Here is a 20,407-nt window from a genome sequence, read left to right on the forward strand (position 1 = left end):
TTCCGTCCCCCCCCTTTCCTCCACCACTCCCGTGGCTTTGGGAGCGCAGGGGCCGTGCTCCAGGAGTCCGCGCGTTGCAAAACATCTCCTGGCTTTGCAGCACGCTTTCTGCTTTTTTTTTTCCCTTTTCCTTTTTTTTTTTTTTTTCCTCCCCTTTTACACTTGGAGTAGCTAATTGGATAGCAAAACAGGGACTGCAGGGGTGGGATTACTTCATGCTCTTGCAATGCTGTTTTGCTGCTCGGTGGCAGTCCTCCCGCGTGGAAGGGCTCAGCCCCATTGCGCCGCTTGGTTCCGAGCAGGGCTTTGCTCTCCAGAAAGATTGCATTGTGTCTCCGGCTAAGTTGGCTTCGGAGGGGATTTGTTCTCCTCAATGGTGCATTCAGCAGGTCCTGCGGGCCTTTGGGTGCGTTTGTGTGCTCCGGGGTTTCCTCGTCCGGCAGGTTGATTCCAGCACTGGGGCTTTTTTTCTGCTGTTTCCAGATTTCTGCAGAAAACACAAAGCCCGGTGACTGACCCGGGAGGGAGCCCTGGCTCTGCCCTGTCCCCTCAGAGGTTGCTTTCCTCTTTTTTTCTTTTCCTTGTTGAAAATTGGGTTTCCTCGGGTTCAGCTGGGAATGGGGGAATAGGGAAGGTTCCCATGTTGGTGATATGGAAGCTCAGCCAGCCAAGTGAGACTACGGAGTGTCCAGATGCACCCTGTAAAACACTTCTGGAATATAAACGAGAAGCTCTGTGCCCTTTAAGGAAAGAAGGGAAGGAGGACCCAGGAGTGGGTTTCTGGCTGCTGGTTCCTTTAGGCCAGGAGTCCCCGGGATGGGATGGGATGGGATGGGATGGGATGGGATGAGCAGCCTGGCTGGGGCCACCACTGAGCATTCACCCTGCTGAAGGCCATGCCAAGGAGGGGCCGTCGGAAGCCCCCTTTCCTTCCCTGTGCCTTCCCCTCCCAAGGGCAGGAGGAGATGTTGGGGGGGATGCTCAGGAGCAGCTCGCTTATCCTCGCTCTCTTTCCCCCACGGCTACTTTTTCTTGCTCTCAGCAGATAATTACAGCAGTAAAACAGGGAGGGAGGGAGCTGTTTGCTTTCCTTCTTTATTGTAAATATTCTGCCTATCAAGCAGTAACTCTAGAAATAATTAAACCCAAGGGGAGATGCTTTGTACATCTTAAACCTGGGCTTCCCCGGTGGTATCATCCTCCCGGGTGCGGCTGTTTTGCTTTGGTTGCCCGAGTTAATTTTACTGCAGCACTGAGGGCTCCTGTGTGGTTCCTGAAGTCTTTCTGCATTTTGAGGAGTTTGGGACTTGCTCAGTAGCTTCTCTTCTGCCCCAAAAGGGGCAGCACTGCTAGGTGGGAACTTCCTGTTCGGACTGCTGGGGACAGGGTGGAAAGCTGACCTTTGTCGCAGCTTTCACCCCACTGCACCAAAGGTAGCCTTGGTTGACTTTTTTTTTTTTTTATAGAGTTGCTCGTCTCATTTAAAATTATGAGAACATATTTCCCATAATAGTCGCATGACTTAGCTTACATCCTTCCCTCTCCCCTTCCACTAAGTAAAAATCCAGATCTGCTTTGATGCTAACAAAAATCATCCGAACGCTTCCCAGAGCTGGGGTCATGTTTGCGCCGTGGAGCTGCGCCCTCTTAGGAGAGCTTCTCCAGCGCACAGAGAGGTAGCTGGCAGCGTAGGGCAGCAAATGTTTTTGGGACGGCTGGGCAATGCCCCAGAAAAGCCCCAGGCTCGGTGAGGATCTCAGCATCTGTTCCTGGAGAACAGCTCTTGGCAGGAGGCACCTCCTGCCCCGGGCAGCCCGCGGGGTGAGGCATTTCTCAGGTGCTACTTGGGAAGTTGTGCTTCTGGTGTTCATCTGGGTAGAAACTCGTGCGGCCATGTATCGTGTTCCTGCAGGATAATTAAATCAGGCTAATTAAATTAATAGTCAGAAAAGGGCGAGATGTTACCCGGCGTGGCAGTCATTATGACTACGGGGCTTTTAATTACCAGCCCTTTCCCTCCAGCTCGAGAGCAAACGCTCTTCTTGTTAGCTTAAAGGATTTAATTTTCGGAGAGGGCGCACCACTGCCATTTACACAGCGCTCAGCCACCCTGATTCTCATTTATGGCCCTCTGCTTGGCAGCATCGTTAGCACTGGGAATCACAGGGAGCAGTGCGGGACGGAGCTGGGGCTGGCAGCCTGGCAGTGGACACGGAGCCTTGTGCCATGGCTCTGGATGCATGTCTGAAGCTGGTGCTTAAAAATGTGACCCCAGGGCCTGCTGCTTGAGATCTGAGAGCTGTCCCCTCCCCGGCAGCAGGGGACGAGGGGATGGATGCCCTCCGGTGTGCTGGTCCTGGTGTCTGGCTGCTCTCCATCTGCTGCAGCGCAAGGTGGTGCCTGCTGCTCCTGGGGCTCGTATTTCCTTCCAAAAGGAGAAATTTGTGTTGGCTGCTCTGCCTGCCCCAGGCTGAGCTGGACACGCTGTGGTGGCCAGGGCTGTGTTAAACTAGGGGGGTTTCTCCTCCATACAGCCTGCACCTTCTCCTGGCTGCGCTTGCCTTTCTATTTTGATTTGTGCCCAGCTTCTCCCTGGTTCAAGGTGAGATGGTAAAGGACATCTGCAAGGGCAGGTGCGTGGTGCTGAGGCAGCATTCTGATGGAGGCTGCAGTCCCTAGAGCAGGAAGGGACAAGTGGCAGCCTGGGATACTCCTGTCACCTTGGGCTGCCACTTTCCCACGTCCCCCTGCCTGTTGGTTCAGCAAATCAGGGAATGGTTTGGGTTGGAAGGGACCTCAACAATCATCTAAGTCCAGCTTGGAGCCTCCTGCTCTTTTATGTGCTCATTTCCAGACTGCACAGTCGTGTCAGTGGGTGAGAACGAGAGCACTTGGGCTGAGTGGTGATCCCCGGAGAGCTGGGGCACTGCTTGTTTGTTGGGAATGCTGAAAAATACGCAGAAAGGCTGGGGACAGAGCCTCGCTGGGACAGCAGTGCCATTTGGGCAGCACTGAAACGCTCCGGGCAGGGCGTCAGGCAGGGCTGGATGCTGTAGCTCGGGCGGACCCAGCTGATGTGGTCTCTGCTCTGCTTCTGCTGCTGGGTGGGGTGGGAGAGCGGGGCTAGGAGCGGCTGCTGGCTGCTCGCCCCTCCGCTGCCTCCCCGGAGGCCGCTCAAGCCCAGCTTTCCGGGTGCTGGCAGCCCTGGGCGAGAGGCTCTGGCACGGCGTGCTCTAGGTGGAGCATTTGTGCTGGAGAGCCCAGGCTTTCAGGAGCTTGAATAGGAAGTTACTTTTTGCGATAAGCTGATGGCTTCATTTTTTTGACCTTTTGAAAGCTTTTCGTGCTCGAGCTACGTGTAGGAAATGAAATTTCTCGTGCTGAGAAACAGCGAGTGCTGGCTCTGGGGAAGGATGACCGACGTGATCTGTCGGATGTCTGGCAGAGCTCGGTTAGCGTGAAGCAGGGCTTGGGTCCCGGGCTGTGTTCCTTCGTTTCAGAACGTCTGTCTGCGAGTCTGCAGGGATGGAAAGGGGAATCGGGAGAGCTCAGCACCGCTGGGGTGTGCTCATGGAGAGCCACAAAGTCTGGGGGCTTCTGGTCCTGGAAAAGGATTTCAGTGAGAAATGAAATGCTAAAATGATGAAGGCTGAGGACTGCTTGCTCCTGAGGCTGGGTGAAGTTTGGACATGGCCTGAAACGTTTCCTGCATCCTCCTGGGGCTCCTCTGACACCATTCCTGCTAGCCGTGGTGCTTGGCCGCTGGGGCTCTGGTCCTGCTGTGCCGAATGGTGCTGGCTGCTGTGCTCTGTGTGCAGCTCTGCCTGTCACTGAGCTGTCACCTCTTCCCTTACCATTTCTTTAGCTTTCTGGGGGTGTAAGAGTCTGTGCTGCTCCTGTTCTGAGCGTGCTGTGGCTTGTGTTCCTAAGCCCTCTCCCAAAATGAAAGGCAGCAACCTCATTTTCCTCCTGGGGACTCGTTCCCCTGGCAGCTAATCTGTGGAGCGCCCAGATTAACGCCCTGGGTGTGCCTGCGAGTTGCTGCCGTGTGGGTTACCTGGTTTGGGGTTGGTATGGGATGTAGTTGAATGTGGTACAAAACGTAATGCTCTCTCTATTTTTATTTACAGAACTCATCCGGGGACATCATCACCTCTGCCTCGGCCGTGGCAAAGGACAGCTCAGCCTCGTGGTGTGGCTGCGGTGAAGCCTGTGGATGGTAAGAGCCAGGCAGGGCAGCTCAGCTGTCTGTCCCACGTGTAGCGCTTTGTAGGTGTTTCAGTGTGCAAATATGGATAAGAGACTCCAGAAGTCCCTCTGAGGTATTTGTTCTGCTGCTTCCTCTTGTGAGCTCTGCTGTCTTTGCTGTATGTTGGTGTGTGATTGAAATGGGGAGAGTGCAGTTGTCCTCTGGCTGTGCTCAAGCTTCTTAGACTCTTCTTTTCTCTCCTTGGTTAAAGTCTTACTTAAATGCTTTTTTTTTTGGGTCACAAGCTGAGTGTAATGCATACTGCTTATTAAATCACATATCTGTCTTGGTTGGGGATTGCAAAGCACACCGAAACCCCTGTGACTTGCCAGCAGATGCAGGTGCTCGGGCTGCCCTGCTGGGTGTTGCCCTGCAAAGCTGCGTGCCCGGGGTGACTGAGCTCCTGCCGTGGCTGCGTGCTGTGGACCCCAAACGGACGAGTCGCCTCTTACTGTGAGCTTTCCCTTCTCTGTGAGATGGAGAAAAACCCTTTTTCCCAGGTCACACCCTGGTCACTAATGATCAGCAAGTAGTGGAAGTTCTTCGGGTGAGGATGGAAGGCGAGGGGGCTGTGGCAGCAATATCTCGAGGTCTTTTTGTCCCAACTGTCACAAGCAGAAGGAAGATCTGATTCGAGATACTGGTTCGAGGGCAGCTGGTAGCTTCGTTTTGTGACTGATGTCTCCGAGCAGAGGAGAGGGATGAGAGCTGACTCTGCAAGGTGTTTCACGGGGTTAATAAGCACGGTGTGCAATGTCACAGGGTACTAAAAGTCCCTAACCACTGTGGGGCTTTACTGTGAGTCTGGCTGTCCAAAGGTGTTCTGCTCCTTCCAGGAGAGCAGATGAGGCTGGGTTTGTGATGAGGCAGGAGGAAGCTGGCTGTGCACGTCTGGGTGCACCCTCTTGGCCAGTGCCTGCCGTGGAGAGGCACGGGGAGGCTGCTCTGCACGGCAGCACCTCGGGCTGGTGGTTCTGGCAGGCCGGGTGGTGTTTTCCCTCTGGTGGTATGGCAGGAGATGCCCACTGATTCCCAGGAAGCAGTGTTCTGGGTATGTGGAAGCTGGCATGGGTTTCCTCCCGTGTGAAATGGGTTCACAGGAACATACCAGGCTCCTTTACAGAGCAGCTTGAGAGCTAATGAAAGACATTGCTGGGTAAGAGCAAAACACTGTCAGTGAGTTCCTCACCTCGTTAACGAGGTCAGCTCATTGCCTTGTAACCAAATTAGTTTGTTTTGCTCTAATCAGTTTTAGTAGCTAGAGTGCTCAATAATTACTTGTGTCCTTATGAAAGAGACGGGGCAGCATGAGTATAGCTGCTGGCAGACTTCTCTGGCTCCGAAACGAATTGTGCAGATGATTTGGGAAGGCGTCCTTCCAGATGCACGATGCACCCGGAGCGATGCTGTCAGATCCCGGCTGCGGCCAGGAGTGACTGTGCCTGGAGCCTTGCTCCTCTGTACACAGCCGTCCTTGGGGTGCTCAGCAGGAACCTCTTGGGACTGTGCTGCAAACATCTTCTTTTATACCAAGCAGGACTGCAAACAGCACGTGAGGGCTCTGAACTTTTCCTTCCTTTAACCTATGTACATCGCTAAGCCCCCGGGTGCTATCAAACGCATCTGCTCTCTGAAACAGAAAATGTCCTCCCGGGGGTTTGCACCTCTGGTTTCTTTTCCTTTTTCCAGTGTGAGTGGTGTGCTCTGTGAAACATCCGCCTGTGGGAGCTTGGGTGGATGGAGAGGGCTGAATGCAGCTCGTGGGGATGGGGTGCTGAGAGCTGCTGTCCCTGCATAGCGGTGGTTTGACTCGGGAGAGAGGACTGACACCGGGACCTGCTTCTCCTCACGGGTGATGGAGACAATTGTGTACTGTGCCATGCAGCACGTGTCCAGCTGCTGCACAGCAAGAGAAAAGCTGTGGTGGTTGGCAGCAGCTCTTCTGGGACTAGGTCCTTCCACGCCCTTGGTCTCTTTTGGTGGACTTGTACCTGTGAGCTGAGCTAGAGAGAAAAATAAGAGAAGCTTCTGAGCAGAAGTTGCGCTTTTCTCAGTGAGAGGTTTTCTGCAAAAGGACGAGTTCCTGCTGGAGCCACCAGTTCTGTCTACCCTTAACCCACGTGCTGATTTTAGCTGGAATATTGCTAATTCTTGCTGTTCTTCCTGATTTCCTTTGAGGTATTTTCTTCTGGCTCGGTTCAGATGCATTTCTCCCTGATATTGTACAAAGTGATGCTGGGCAGGTGTCGCTGCCCTGGAGTGGTGTCTCCTGGCATCTTGTGGGACTGAAGCAGCTCTTGGATTGCTGTCTCTGTACCTCAGGGTTTGCCTGTCTGAGCGGCCCCAAGCAGCGAAGCATCACCTGCCCCCGAGCACATGGCTCAGTGACATTAAATTTGCCAAGTGAAAGCTCCAGTGTGGGTGCTTCCAGCTGTCCTGTGCCCATGGGACAGCTCATGCTGACTTCTCTCGCCCCTACCTTATCCGGTGAGTCCCCAGGCGTGCCTGGGAGCTGGCTGGGGGCGTTGGGGAGAATCCCCATCCCCTCCCAGCATCCTGGGCCGCTGTGCTCCGGCTGCTCCATCGGCTTCTCCTGTGGCTGGGTTTGAATTTCCCACATTTTCATCCTATTGCATGCCTCCTGTTCCTGTGGCGCGGAACAAGGAGGGCTCTGCGTTGTGAAGCTCCACTGGAGATGTGCATTTTGGCAATTCTAAAAATACCCCTCGCTTGCTGAGGCTTGTGCGGGTAACCATGGCAATGTGGCTCCAGGAGCAGGGTTAAAAACAGTTGCGCCAATTAAGGGGAAAATAGAGCTGTTAAAGCTTATAAAACCTAAAAAAAAATAACAACAACGAAAAAAAGGCAACAAACACGTGATGCTGTGGTCTGCAGGCCATCTTGCACGGGGTCAGCATCTCGGATGGGGTCAGTTTAAATCATCCCCTTCCCCTCAAAGCAGCTGAAGTGCATGCTGAGAGCCCCCCTCTCCCCACCGAGCGGTGCTCACAGCCCCGGGTGCTCTCGGCCCTGGCTCTCGGTGGGTGCCTGCAGCCACCCCTCACCCTGTGCGTGGCTCTGAAAGCAGCAGTGTTGCTCGGCGAGCAGCAGAGCAGGGCGTGTGTTGTCCCGAGATTAAACTCTGCTCGCTGGCAGGGCAGCCTGGCTAAAACCTGTGGAGGGTTTTGAGGCTGGAAGCTCCGTCTGAAGAACGATTTTGGCCCACAGCACTGGACTGTGCGAGGGGGCAGATGTGTTTTGAAATTCATGCACGGAGCCAAAGCCCCTCAGTCAGCGGTGGTGCTTTCGGTGATGGATTAGCTCTGGGCTGGGGAAGCAGTCCTGGTAAAAGCTACCAGATGAGCTCAAAAGCTAAGGGCTGATTCTGTTCCGAGTGTGTTTGCTTTAATTATCTCTGCTGAGCCCGGGCCAGGGTCATGGGAAGCCTCGGGGATGTGCCACTGACACTGGGTGTCCTCGGGCACGGCGAGCTGTGCCTCTGCTCACCGGCACACGCAGGGCCCTTACCCTGGGAGGGGTTTGTCAAAGGGGCTGCTTGTCCTGGGGCCCCGGGTTTGAGGTTGAGCCTCTGGAGCCTCTCCATCTGTGCGCACAGACACAAGTGCACCAAAAAGCTGCTCCTGCACCTGGAAGAGGTGTGTGCGCAGCCTCCTTGAGAAGGGGCGGGTTTTAGGTCCTGAGAAAGGAGAATTTTTGGAAGGCAGGATGAAAGCGAAGCTCATTACACCAAGGAAACGCTAACCTTTCTTCTAATGCTACGTAGCATCCCTGCAGAGTGCCAGGATACGTATTTTACCCCAGTATTACTCCTGACAACTCCTGAAGCAAAAGGTCTAAATATCTGATGTTGCCTTGGGTCAGCCGCTCTTCCTGGCGAGCTGCTTATTTACCTCCTGGAGCAGCATTTTCCTCCAAACCAGCATCACCCCCAAGTGCAGTGCAGGCCCGGGAAGGTGCAGGCTGCTTTCTGCTTTCGCTTGTCCCCGGGCGTGCAGGCACGGCCGAGGTTAAAGCAGCGGTGGACAGGAGCCGGAGGCCTGTGGGCAGGAAGGAAGCGGGGGCCGCGCAGCTGTGCTCGGAGGATGCTGCGCCTGCTGGAAAGCAGCAGCGGGGTCTCCGGGGACGAGTTAGGTGAAGGAAGCGGCGATGAAGTCACTGGTTTGCTTGGCTGGCTGGTGGCGGGAGGTGTTGCTGGCAGCGCTGGTGGGGACGGGGCGAGAAGGTCAGGGCCAAGGCAGCGAGAAGGCAAATGCACGCCTCGGGCTTGTGTGCAGGGGTTCCTGTTGCTGTCCGCAGGCTGGCGGCCTGCTGAGCACTTCTGTACGTGGGCCGGTCACTGCTTAACGCTGCAGAGGGGTCTCTGTGCCTACGGAGCTGCTCCTGCCCCTTCCCTGGGTGTGAGCAGAACATGAGCCGTGCCCTGTGGGCCAGCAGCTTGGGCATGATTTTGGGTAGGCACAGCGGGGCTGACTTTAGTCCCTATGGGAGGCAGTTTCGGTGACCCCACAGCACTTGGGGGTGCTTGCTTAGCTGCCTGGGGGGGCTGAGGGCTGCGGGATGTGGTGTTGGTCCAGGGTGATGGATGGGGAGCCCGCCCCAACCCCACAGCAAGGCCTGCTCGTGGAGGGAGCCCCAGTCACGATGGGGATTTGGGTTTGCGGACTGGTTTAGGCGAATGAACAAAGATTCCAGGGCGGATGCCTTGAATTCGCTTCGAATTATGGTTTGCATCAATTTGGGTTAATTGGGCTGGAGGCCTCCCCATGCATAGGTTAAAACAAAAGCGTGCGTGGAAGTGTGTTGGAAACGGGGCCAGGCTCTGGGGGAGAGGCAGAGCTGCGGGCAGGACGTGGGGAGGGCTCGGGCTCACCTGGGGGCAAAGCTGGCAGCATGGGGAGGCACCGGGAACCTTCCCAGGCTGTGGCTGGGATCCTGCACTCCTGGCAGGGCTGGTTCAGCAGGAGAGGGCTCAGCTGTGAAGCTCACACGACGGGGATTTAACAGGCACAGGCAGCCCTGCGTGCTTGTCCTGCAAGCTCCCGGCGGGGAGGACGAGGACGGAGAGCTGGGCATCGCGCTGCGGCTGGACCTGGCTGCGCTCAGAGCCACGGGAGTGCCAGCAGGCTTGGTGTGAAGCCTCCTGGGGCAGGAGGTGGTGAGCGGTGAGGTTTCCACTGTGCTTGGTCCTTTCCCTGGTGTCTCCTCTCGCTGTTACACCGTGTAGGTGCAAACACAGTGACTTCTGCCCGCGTTGCTTTGCAGGGGAGCTGGGGCACGGCGTGCATCTGGTCCACGAGCCCTCAGGAGCCCTTCTGCTGGGCTCCAGCTCTCGTTTGGTGTCGGTGTGCCTCTCCCCCTCAGCAGGGATGCTGCAGAAGTTAATCGGACGCTCTCCTGTTTTCTATCACCGCTGCTTCTCCCGTGGCCACGCTCCCCTGTGAAGCTGGCTCTGCTCACAGCCGCGTCCTGCGCGGGGCCATGGGGGCACCGTGTGCGTATGGGGAGGGGAGGCACAGCACCGAGAGCTGCTGCTGCCCCTCGGGAAGGTGTAACGGCAAGAGGATTTCTTACAAAGTGTGCTTGCCCTATCCCAGCAAAATTAAAATCCCTTCTAATTAAGTGGAGGTTAACCTCCGTGCATGCTGCAAATTAATGGAATGTGAGATTAACTTATCTTGCAGCACTGGAGGTTCTTGAAAATTACTTGGAGATGAATGTAGCTGTGTGTGTGGTTTGAATTTTTAATTTATGTTAATGGTTCAGGTTTGAGTTAATTAATTTTCAATGACAGACCTTTGATCTTGTCTTTTTTTAACTTCTCGTTCTGCAGCTTGCTGTGTACCTTCCCAGCTCTTTTTGTAGCGAAAGGAATTGGACAAAAATGCGCACTGTGATAAAAGCACCCTAAATACAGCCTGAACTGCGGCCGTGCTGAAGCTTTTCTGGTCTCCATCGTGCGGGCCCTTGCTGTGGGGCCCCCTCTGCCTCTTCTGTCTGGGGTCTTGGGGGAAAGGAGTATGTTACACCACCCCGGTGTGAGTTTGGGGGGAAAACCCATTCTGTGTCTGCTTGTTTTTGGCGGTAGTAATTTGGCTTTGCCTTTAGTTTTGTTTCAAAAGTAGCGTTGTCTTCTCGGGACAGTGTTCCCTGTCGCAGTGCCCAGGTGAGGGGCAGCAGCTCGTGCTCCAGCTCAGCTCGCCCTGGCAGGGAGCGCTGCAGCTCCTCAGGGAAAATCCAGCAGGGCCCTGGTGATGCTGCTCGCAGCAAGTCCCTCCTGCTCAGGGGTGAAGTTGGGGGAGCCAGGGTTTCCATCGGGATGGGGATTTGGGGTGTAGCCTACTGATTTGCCCTTCTGCAGGGGGCGGTGTTGGAGCAGCTGTTTGAGTCATCAAAAATTTGCAATTAGAAAAAAAAAAAAGCAACGTTTTGCGATTAAAATAGCAGACATCCTCGCTGAAGTTTCCCAGCCCCTGCAAGAGCGTTGACCTCAGGAGCTGGCTGTGCGTGAAGCCAAATCTTCTGAGAATCTGCTCTCTTCTCCCAGCCTCCTTCCTTTCCCTGGGTGCTCCCGAGCCGTGGGGACCCCTGGTCATTTTGGGGTGCGGATCCAAGCCGACCTGCCTGGTGCTGCTGCTGGCACCCCACTGCTCGGCCTGTGTTGGGTGGGAAGCGGTGCTCGTGCTGCTCCCAGCTCCTTATCTCGTGGTGCAGGAACTGGCCAGGGCTCGGTCCTGGGCGCCATCCAGCCCATGCAGCGGGGTCAGGCTTTTCCCTTCCCAGCTCGGGCCCTGCTGTGGGGCTGTGCTGGTCGCTGTTCTGGGTGCCGACTGCAGCATCCCCAGCCCAGGGAGGAAATCTTTCCTCCTGAAATGTCCGAGCCTGCCCTCACACTCCCAGCTCCAAAGATGAGCCCCGTGCTGTTTTGCTTGCTCTAGCTGCTGAAGGGGTTGCCCTGGCAGTGCATTTGGCATCTCGTCCCTCCCGGTGCTGGCTGTGATGCTCTTGAGCAGCAATGGGGGGGCTTCTGCGTGTCCAGGAGGGCAGAGGTGGTCCAGGAGAGCAGGGAAAAGCAAGGTTTTCCTTCTGCTCGGTGGGGTGGGGAAGCCCCCTGACCTTTCGTGCAGATTTGTTTCTGCGTTACTTGCCCTTTTAGCGCATGATTGGAAACAAGCTGTAGGGATGCGGGCAGAGCTCTGCAGTCAGGAGTGCTCCTTGAAGAAACAGAGCAGAAAACGAGCGTGTTTTAAAAGAGCAGGTTTGTTGCTGCTGATGGATTGCCTGCCCACGTGGAGATGAAGGCCCAGCTCTGGGTGCTGCTGTACCAACTCATCGGGAGAGTCGTGACTGCTTGTGGCACTGCTCAGCACGAGGAATCCCAGAATGGCCGAGGTGGGAAGGGACCTCTGAGGATCACCCAGTCTGAGCAGGATCCCCTAGAGCACCTTGCACAGGGTGGCATCCAGGCGGGTTTTGAATATCTCCAGAGAAGGAGACTGCGCACCCTCTCCAGGCAGCCTGTCCCCGTGCTCTGTCACCCTCCCAGGACAGAAGTGTCCCCACATATTCAGCCAGAATCTCCTGTGCTTCAGTTTGTGCCCCTTGCCTCTTTCACTGGGGACAACTGAGAAGAGACCGGCTCCATCCTCTAAACACCCTCCCCTCAGATATTTATACACTCTGATGAGGTCTCCCCTCAGTCTTTTATTTTCCAGGCTAAACAGGCCCAGCTCTCTCAGCCTGTCGTCACCAGGGCTGAGCAGAGGGGGAGGATCATCTCCCTGGACCTGCTGACAGGACTCTCCTAATGCCCCCCAGGATCCTGTTGGCCTTTTTGGCCACGAGGGCACATTGCTGCCTCCCTCCTGGTCAGGACTCCCAGGTCCCTCTGTGCAGAGCTGCTCTCCAGCAGGTCAGCCCCCAGCCTGTACTGGTGCTTGGGGTTATTCCTCCCTGGGTTCATGGGGCAATGTCCCCTGACGGTGCCAGCGCTTGGGTGGGCAGGAGCAGGGGCCAGCCCCAGCTCAGTCCTCTGCCAGGCTGCGGGGACAGTGGTCACTGGTGCAGAGAAAAGGCTAAAACCTTATGAAATCGTTAAATCTGCGGAGTACGTGACCTATTCATCTGTTGGGCAAATATGGAAGAATATTGGATAAAACACTGCAAATATTTGTAGTTCCCTGAGAGAAGAGCTCTGAGAAACTTCAGGCTTCCTTCTTGTGTCACGTGCGGCCCTTTTTTTGCTCTGCTTTCCAGGTACAGATCTTGAAGTGCTTGGCAGAGGGAGGAGGCGAGCCTTTCCCAGCAAGGGGGCTGTAGGGCTTTGCCTCCCGTGCCCCGCATCGTGCTGGTGTCTGGTGCTGGCTGTGTGATGGGTGCTGAGCCCCTTGCTCAGGGACCGATATCACAGCCACGTGTGGAGTCCCACAGACCTGCTAGGGCTGGGCCGGGTGGTTTTGGAGCTGCTGGAGGGACTTTTGTCCTCCTGGACAACACCCCTTGGGGCAGGATGCGTGGTGGGGGTGTGTGTGGTGATAGATATCGGAGCGCCTGGGAGCTGGGCACGCTGTGCACATGGGCTGTGTGATGGGGGTGCCCTGGGAAGGGCAATGTCAGAGCCTGCAAGCAGGTTTGGGAAGGAAATAGGTTGGCTGTGCACATCTCCAAGGGTCTGTTTGTCCTCTGGGTAGTTGTACCTGGTGAGTGTCCCGGGGCTCCTGCACGCTGGGGTCGTGCTATGAACCTGTGATTTCAGCCTGTTTAGGAAAATTTCAAACGTCAACGCTATGGTAGTTCTGAAATTTTCTACTATACAGTTCATTTTCAGGTAGAAGTTTACATTTGTGCTTCCCTGGTTTTCAGGGATGTCCCTCTACAGGCCTATGGTAAGCTCGGACCTTTGGTCCTTATAGCAGGTACCTGTATATGTTCATATACCCACCCTCGTGTGGTTCTCCCTCCCCCTGCTCTCTGGAGGTGCTGATCACTGTGATGGAATTGGTACGAGATTGTTGTTTTGTTCTAGCCTGGGTTTAAGCCATGTGTTTGGGAAGCAATATGTGCTTCAAATGAAGGACCTCTGTAAAACTGCAAGGTCTCAGGAGCTCTCAACAATCATCTTAGAAAAACATCCATCTCCTCCTTTTCTTTTTTGCTTTGGATTTCTTTCAAGCTAAGTGCTTTGGGGTTTTGCAAATGTCAAGAAGCAAAGCCATAGCTTACACTGGGATCACGGAGCGTTTAAGCAAAGCCCTCTGGTGAGGCCGCCGCGCAGGCTGGGGCAGAAGCGTTCGGCTTCATCGGCTGCACCGATCCTGTGTCGGGGTGGGTGATAGCTCTTCGAGCAACGCTTGTGCTGTTGGTCAGAGCAGCAGAAGTCAGGAGCTTTGTGCTGGAGGATGCTGCAAAGCATCAGCAGAACCAAGAGCCTCCCGGGCTGGCTCTGGGTGCGTGGGTCGGCGCGGTGCCAGCGGGGTGCGCATGGAGAGGTGCCCGCAGCTGCTGGCGGTGCAGCGCACGGTCCCGTATGCTTGGTTCCTTACTGGTGGTGCTCAGCGGCTGCAAGAAGGCTCTTCTGGGGGCCCTAGGGACAGAAGGTGAGGGGTTGGCTTTGCGGTCACCTTGGGACTGCTGGGTTTTGAACAGTTTGGGGTTTTATTGCTGTTTGCAGTGTTTTGTGGAGAAGGACAGCAGTGAGAAAAGTGACTGTGCCTGATGTACTGTGCTGGGGCCAAGTGGCTGGGATGGGAGAAACTTTCCTGGGATGGGAGAACCTTCAACAACCCAGAAATATTTTTGTTTACTTCTATGTGAAAATGGAGCTGGCAATAAAGTGGGCTCCAAGGAGCTTCCCACGTGGGCTGCGAGCCTGAGCTAGCAGGCGGCGGGTTTCACTGCTCTTCCTCTAAAGGTCACACCACAAAACCATCTCGAGGTGAGGGAGCCCTTTCCCAAGAAAAAAGGCCTCAAACCTTTTCATGAATTTCTGCTTTGTCCCAGCCCCAGAAAGGCTCCTGAAGGTTTTGGCAGGCAGGGACTGGCACCGACTCCCAAGCAGCTGCACTGGTGGTGGCCGCTCTTAGTAGCGTGCGGAGCAGCAACGGGATGGGGCAAGGCGCAGGGGAAAACCTCTGCTTTTGCAGGGGGGAGGCAGTTTCCCAATTTTTGATTCCATCCCTGATCTTAGGCTCATGGTCGTGCTGGGACTGCAGCTGGGCAGGGGCTGCGGGGGGTCCCCACGCCTGCCGGGACCGGGGCTGGCCGAGCAGGGAGGCTGGGGAGCAGCAGGAGATCTGGCCCCGGAGAAATGCTGCTGTTGAGGCTGTTTTTGTTGCAAGTCAATGATTCATTGCCAGCCTTAACGGTAGGGCAAAGCATATTTACTCGCCTTGTTTGGACGGCTGATAATCGCTGGATAAGAAACTGTCAGATGGGAATCAATTAGAGGCTTCCCCTCCGCAGTGAAAGATTGCAGCTGACATCTGATGCCCTGCGAAACGAAGTCAGGACAATGCTGCTATTTATACAGCTCCCCTCCAGTTCCTTCCCTTATCCTCCCGTCATCTTCTTTGCTCTGAAGCTGGAGCTTTGACCCCTCTGCCAGTTGCTCCCTGAGCAAGTGGGACAGCAGAGGCAAATGCCTCTTCCCTTCTCTCCCTGGGACGAGGCAGCGATCCCTGAAGGCTGGGTTTCTGCCCGGGGGGTTTGGCACAAGGAGTGGGGTTTGTGCCCTGCGAGTGGGGCTGGCTGTGGGGCTGTACCCGGAGCAGGGGGCTCAGAGGGGGCTGAGGAAGGGCTGGGTGCTGGTTCTGCCCTGGGTTTGCTGCTCTGGGTGGTGGTGTGGCCGCCTGCTGCTCGTCGCGTGGTTCCTCGGTGTGCTGGATGGTGGCACGGCTTCACCTGCTTCTGCAGGACATGGTGTGGGGAGGTTGGGGTAGGGCAGGGAGGCGATGGCTGTCCCCAAACAAAGCCTCTGCTCTGCTGGAGGTCCTGCAAGGCTCCCGTGTTAGGGAGTCACGGTCAGCCGGTGTCACCATGGCATCTCCTTGCCTACAGCTGAGCCAACGCTGCCGGAGCCGCGGTGAGTCAGCGGCGGTGCCTCAGGAAGGTCACTGGGTGTACATGCCCCCAGGGCAGGGGGCTTGAGCTGTGTTATGTTCAGCTTGCTTGGAAGCCTCCTAACCAGGTGGGGACGCTTACGCCTGCCGCTGGGGCTTCTCTGCTTGGGTGCCAGCCGGCTGGGGGTGCGGGTGCTGTCCTGGGGTGTGGGTGCTCTCCCAGGGGCTGCAGCGCTCCAAAGGGCACGTGTGAGTGAACCAGCTCTCCACCTGGAAGATACAACCTGTCTTACACTGAGCATCCATGCGGAAATACGATGTCGTGGAGGAAAGGTTTGCGATGGGTTTGCCTCTTTATTTTCATGCTTGGTACCACGTTAAGTGCGCTAAGGAGCATTTCCCTTTAATACAGCAAGCCCTGAACATGAATGCTCTCGTCACAAGTAAAGGGAAAGCTTTTTAGTGAGGTCAAACGATTAGCTGTGCTTACCTAGGGACTTAATTTTGAGGCTGGTTGAAGCTCTGAGGACGTGCACTTGATCTTATCTTAGCTGCTTTCTCTCGTTGTTCTCCCTTTAATGATACAAAATAATTCTCGATGTCTCTTTTGATTGTTGGTTTTCCAAGCATTCTCCAGCGAAGGCACAAAACCCTGTGGAAACTTCAGATGCGGGGCTTGTTCTGTGACACGTGTGGAGCTGTGGTGCTGTGCGGATCCCTTGGGAACAGCCTTTGGGTTTGCAGATCTCTCATCTGCCAGCTGGGACCTGCTCTGCCGGCAGGGACGTGCGTTAGGCTTGGCAGAACCAGGGCGAAAGCCAGCCCTGCGCTCTGCTGCTGGTGCCTTGTCTCTGCGGCACGTTGGCATGGGCTTGGAAGAGAAGAGGAGCAGGTGAGAGCGTTTCACGAAGGGTCCTGCAGCGGCTGAGGCCAGCTGTTGGCATAAAAGCTGGAAGTACTGGGTCCAAACCCAGCGGAGCCCATCCCGCATCCAGCACCCGCATCCTGGCGCGGTGCCCGGTCGGATCTGCCCAGGGGAATTTGGGGCTGCAGGATGTGACCTGCCCCGGGGGGCTGCCCACGCCTGCCCTGCCTGCAGCCACCGTGCTGACGGCTTTGGCAAGTTTATGCTGTTGGTTTTTTGCCTCTGATGCCAACGTCAGGAAGCATGCTGAAATAAGTTAAGAGGAGGGCTGGAGGAAAGCCAAAGCTTTTCCATGGCTCTGGCTGGAGAGCTGAAGGAGAGAGGTGTCTGCCTCGGCTGCTCTGTGCTGCAGGACAGACCGAGAAGTAGCCGATGGGTAAATTGATCCCCACCCCTGCGAAATTGTAGCTGCACGACTTAATGATGGACTGCTGCTTATCCTGGGACGACTGCGAGATAAGGGCATCGGGCATCGTAAAAGTTTACAGCCGCAATAAACGGGTCCTGATGTGAGGACGGTGTTGTTCTTTCACACCACTGCTGGGGTGCTTCCTGGGGCAGACGGGCAGCTGGCTTCTCCCTCTCCTCGCCTCCAGCCCTGGCCCCAGCTCCCTCTTTTGCTGCCGTGGCTGGAGGCAGCACAACTCCGGCACTGCCTGCTGCTGGGTCGGCGCAGAGTGAGGTCAGGCTGCTTCTCACCTTGTCAGTGTTTTAGCTGGTAAGTCCTTTATCTGGGGCACTGAAAAACCGTGGATTTTCTTTACTGAACGTTGTGCTTTGCTGGCTCAGCGCCCAGCGCTGCTTCCCAGCCTCTGGGATTTCGGTGCCACGCGTGTGCTGCGTGGAGATGAGGTGTGCGCACACCGGGGGGCAGCCCTGGTGCCTCTGGCCCCTTGGGGCTTGGTGGGTGCCTGGGTCTCGCCCCCTGCTCGGCCCTGGGGGGCTGGGAGCTCTTTTTGCTGCATGGGATGATGCTGGATGGGGAACAACCTGCGGAGCCTTTTTGCTGACAAGTTTTATGGGCATGGCTCAGGTTTCTGGCTCACGCGTGAATTAATGAGTAGCCAAGCGTATTTCTGTCTTGTGTTTCATACGTGCGTGGTTATTTCGTGGATTTGATCGGGGGTTTTTGTGCTGTATTGAACAGTGACAGGTCAGCGGGGCAGTACCTGGCGTCTGAGAGCCTGGAGGGTGGAGATAAAGGGAGTGCTGCGGTGGGTGATGGAAATCAGCCATCCTGCGGCACAGCCAGGTGCTGGGGTAGGCAGTGCTGAACCCAGGTCACCACCTGACACACACACAACGTTGCTTAATGGTGATTTATTTTTGTACCCCAGGACTCACTGCCTCGTACACCAGAGCTGCAGGGCCCTGCTGTGTTTGGGGGAAGCTGTGCAGAGTTTGGGGAGGGGAGCCCCGTCCCAGGACTGTGCCACCCCACGGGTGAGCGGTGCCCGTCGCAGTGAGCATCCTGCAGGGCCTGAAGGCTGCCTGCTCCTCGTCCTGGGTCGCTGGCCTTCCTCCTGGAGGAGAAAACACAAGAAGCAAATGCACTCCGTGTAGCTTGGTAGCCAGGAAGGAAATGGTTGAGGAGCTGATGGCGTTTTGATTGTCAGGCTTTGCTGTGCGCGTTCGCAGGCTGGTTGTTGCGCAGGGTGACGGGGCCCTGGGGAGGGTGCTGGTGGTGGTGGGCCCCTTTCTGGAGCTGCTGGCAGAGGGCTGGCCTCTGCCAACCCCCTGGGTGCGGGACCCCAGGTGGGACCTCACAAGGGCAGAGCAGAGGGGCACAGCCCCCACTCCTGTTGCAGTTCACCTTCTGGGCTGCAGGCACTTGCTGCTGGCTCACCTTGAGCTTTTCACCCACCAGAGCCCCCAGGTCCTTCCCTGCAGGGCTGCTCTCACTGAGTTCTTCTCCCAGTCTGCGCTCACAGCTGGGATAGCCCCCACCCATGTGCAGCACCCTGCTCTTGGCCTTGTTGAACCTCATTAGGTTCTCATGGGCCCACTTCTCCAGCCTGTCCAGGTCCCTTTGATGCCACCCCTTCCTTCTGGTGTACCAGCTGCACCGCTGGGCTGGGTGTCACCTGCAAACTTGCTGAGGGTGCTCTCGATCCCCCTGCCTGTGTCACTGATACAGATATTACACAGCACCGGTCTCGGGACAGGCCCCTGAGGGACACCACTCGTCCCTGATCTCCACCTGGACCTGGAGCCATTGAGCACCCCTCTCTGGGTGCAGTCACGGAGCCAAGTCCCAGTAGATGACGCTGGTTGGTCTTCCCTTGCCAGCTGATGCAGTCCCTCCATCCCAGAAGGCCACCAGCGTGGTCAGGCACAATTTGTCCTTGGTGAAGCCGTGCTGGGTGTCCCGGATCCCCTTCTTGTCCTGCACGTGCCTTGACATTGCTTCCAGGAGGATCTTCTCCATGATCTTCCCAGGCACAGAGCTGAGGCACCGCTCTGTAGTTCCCTGGGTCCTCCTTTCAACCCTTTTTTAAAAATGGGAGTGATGTTTCTTTTTCCAGTCACCAGGGACTTCTCCTGACTGCCAGGACTTTCAGATATGAAGGAGAGAGGCGCAGGACCCTGGGATGCCTGGTGTTTGTCCCCACACGAGGTGTGCAGCAGGACTTGGCACAGGGGAACCAAGCTCAGCTGCCACGGCTCTGCTGGTGTCCCCTCCTGTCCCTGCGAGCTGCCTTTGGGGTCCCGCCACCAACCCCTTCCCCGGGGCTGAGGGCTCCTTAACGGGCTGTTGGCACAGCTCACGGTGCGAGTGGCTAGAGCAGTCAAACAGGGAGAATAAATGTCTGCTCTGTAGTTTATTTTTCACAGGCTGGTTCTTGGAGCTGGCAGACGTTAGAGCGCTAATGAGAGTGCGGGGGAAGAGCTTTGCTTTGGGTAGGAAGGCTCTTCCCTGCAGCGTTTTGCTTAAGTAAGCAACTTTATGAAGTCTGGGAGGACAGCGAAAGCTCTGGGCTATTAATTGATGCTGGATTTAATCCATGGGCAGGCCAAAAAAAGAAAAAAAGAGAAAGATACTTGTGCTTGCATCTTGTTGCCCTGCAGATCCGTGCGGCAGCTGAATGGTGAAGGAAGAGCCTGAACAAACAACTGCCCGGGCAGCGAGGTGCTCCGCTTGTGGCAGCCGCATGGGGAGGACGCTTGTGCTCACCTTCAGCCCCTGGTGTCGGCTGAGCGGGGACGTTGGGGCTCCGGCTGGCACCATCAGGCAGCAAACTCTGCCTTGGGAAGGACTTTAAAGTCTAAAAAAAGTGATGTGTGTGCATATGTGTATTTTTATATATAAAAAAATATATAAGGCAGGAGGCCACGGCCCCCACCTGCTGGTCCCCAGGGCACCGCTACCTCTTTAGGGCTGCCCTGGTCTCGGGGGAAGCTCCCGGAGCTTTGGGAAGAGGTCCCACGACTCGTTCCTAGCAGAAAACACTCTGACACAGCAGACGTAGAGCCAAAGAGCTCCTCAGTGTTTACTTTTTATTTTTAGAAGACAATAAGCGAGCGGGTCGGGCTGCAGGCGGAAACGGGGGCTCTGAAATTCAGGCCTCCCCCCCCCAGCCCTTGTCAGGAAGCGCACGCTGCACGTGCGCCCGGCCGGGATGCTCGCAGACAAAGAGTTTCTTGATGCTTTTTTCTTCCCCCTTCAGCTCCCTCGCCTGTAGGCAGAAGATTTGCCTGCTGACAGACACACTGGAGGCTTGCACAGAGCCGGGCTCCCTGCGCCGGGAGAGCGCAGCTGTGCCTGGCTGCTTTGTTAGCAGCCGTTTGCCCCGGGGCGGGGAAGAGCTTCCCGATTTTTCTTTTCGGTTGTCTTGGACCGGGGAACGAAATCATCGTCGGTGTGGCGCTGGCGGTGGTGAGCACGGGGCTGCGGGGGCTCCTGGGGCCGTCCTTCCTGCACACAACGCCAGCGGTCGCAGTGCCCAGCGGGTCCCCGGCACGGCTCGAGCCCCTCGTGCCGATCCTTTCGCTCCTTCGCCCCTCGGGCACTGCGGCGAGGCACGGGCTGTCCTGGGGAGACGTGTTCCTGCGGCTTGGTTGCTCCTGCTCCCACCAGACATCCCCGCCTGCCACCGAAATGCCCCCGTTCTCCTTTTGCCAAAAAGAAGCCGTAAGACCAAGCTGAGCCTAAAGGTG

At 56.3% G+C, this 20,407-nt stretch overlaps 1 protein-coding gene across 12 annotated transcripts in view; it reads left to right on the top strand.

The window, feature by feature from the left end:
• LOC137864577 (ankyrin repeat and fibronectin type-III domain-containing protein 1-like) overlaps positions 1-20,407 on the top strand; it is a 189,561-nt gene that overhangs the window by 11,848 nt on the left and 157,306 nt on the right. For 8 of the 12 annotated variants that reach the window (XM_068698771.1, XM_068698770.1, XM_068698773.1 and 5 more), the window contains exon 2: positions 4,131-4,219. In XM_068698771.1, coding sequence (XP_068554872.1) covers positions 4,131-4,219 — 89 coding nt within the window. The other 4 variants (XM_068698779.1, XM_068698778.1, XM_068698782.1 and 1 more) reach the window with 4 other exon arrangements.

The sequence above is a fragment of the Anas acuta genome, chromosome 15 (genome assembly GCF_963932015.1).
Source record: "Anas acuta chromosome 15, bAnaAcu1.1, whole genome shotgun sequence".
Lineage (NCBI taxonomy): Eukaryota > Metazoa > Chordata > Aves > Anseriformes > Anatidae > Anas > Anas acuta.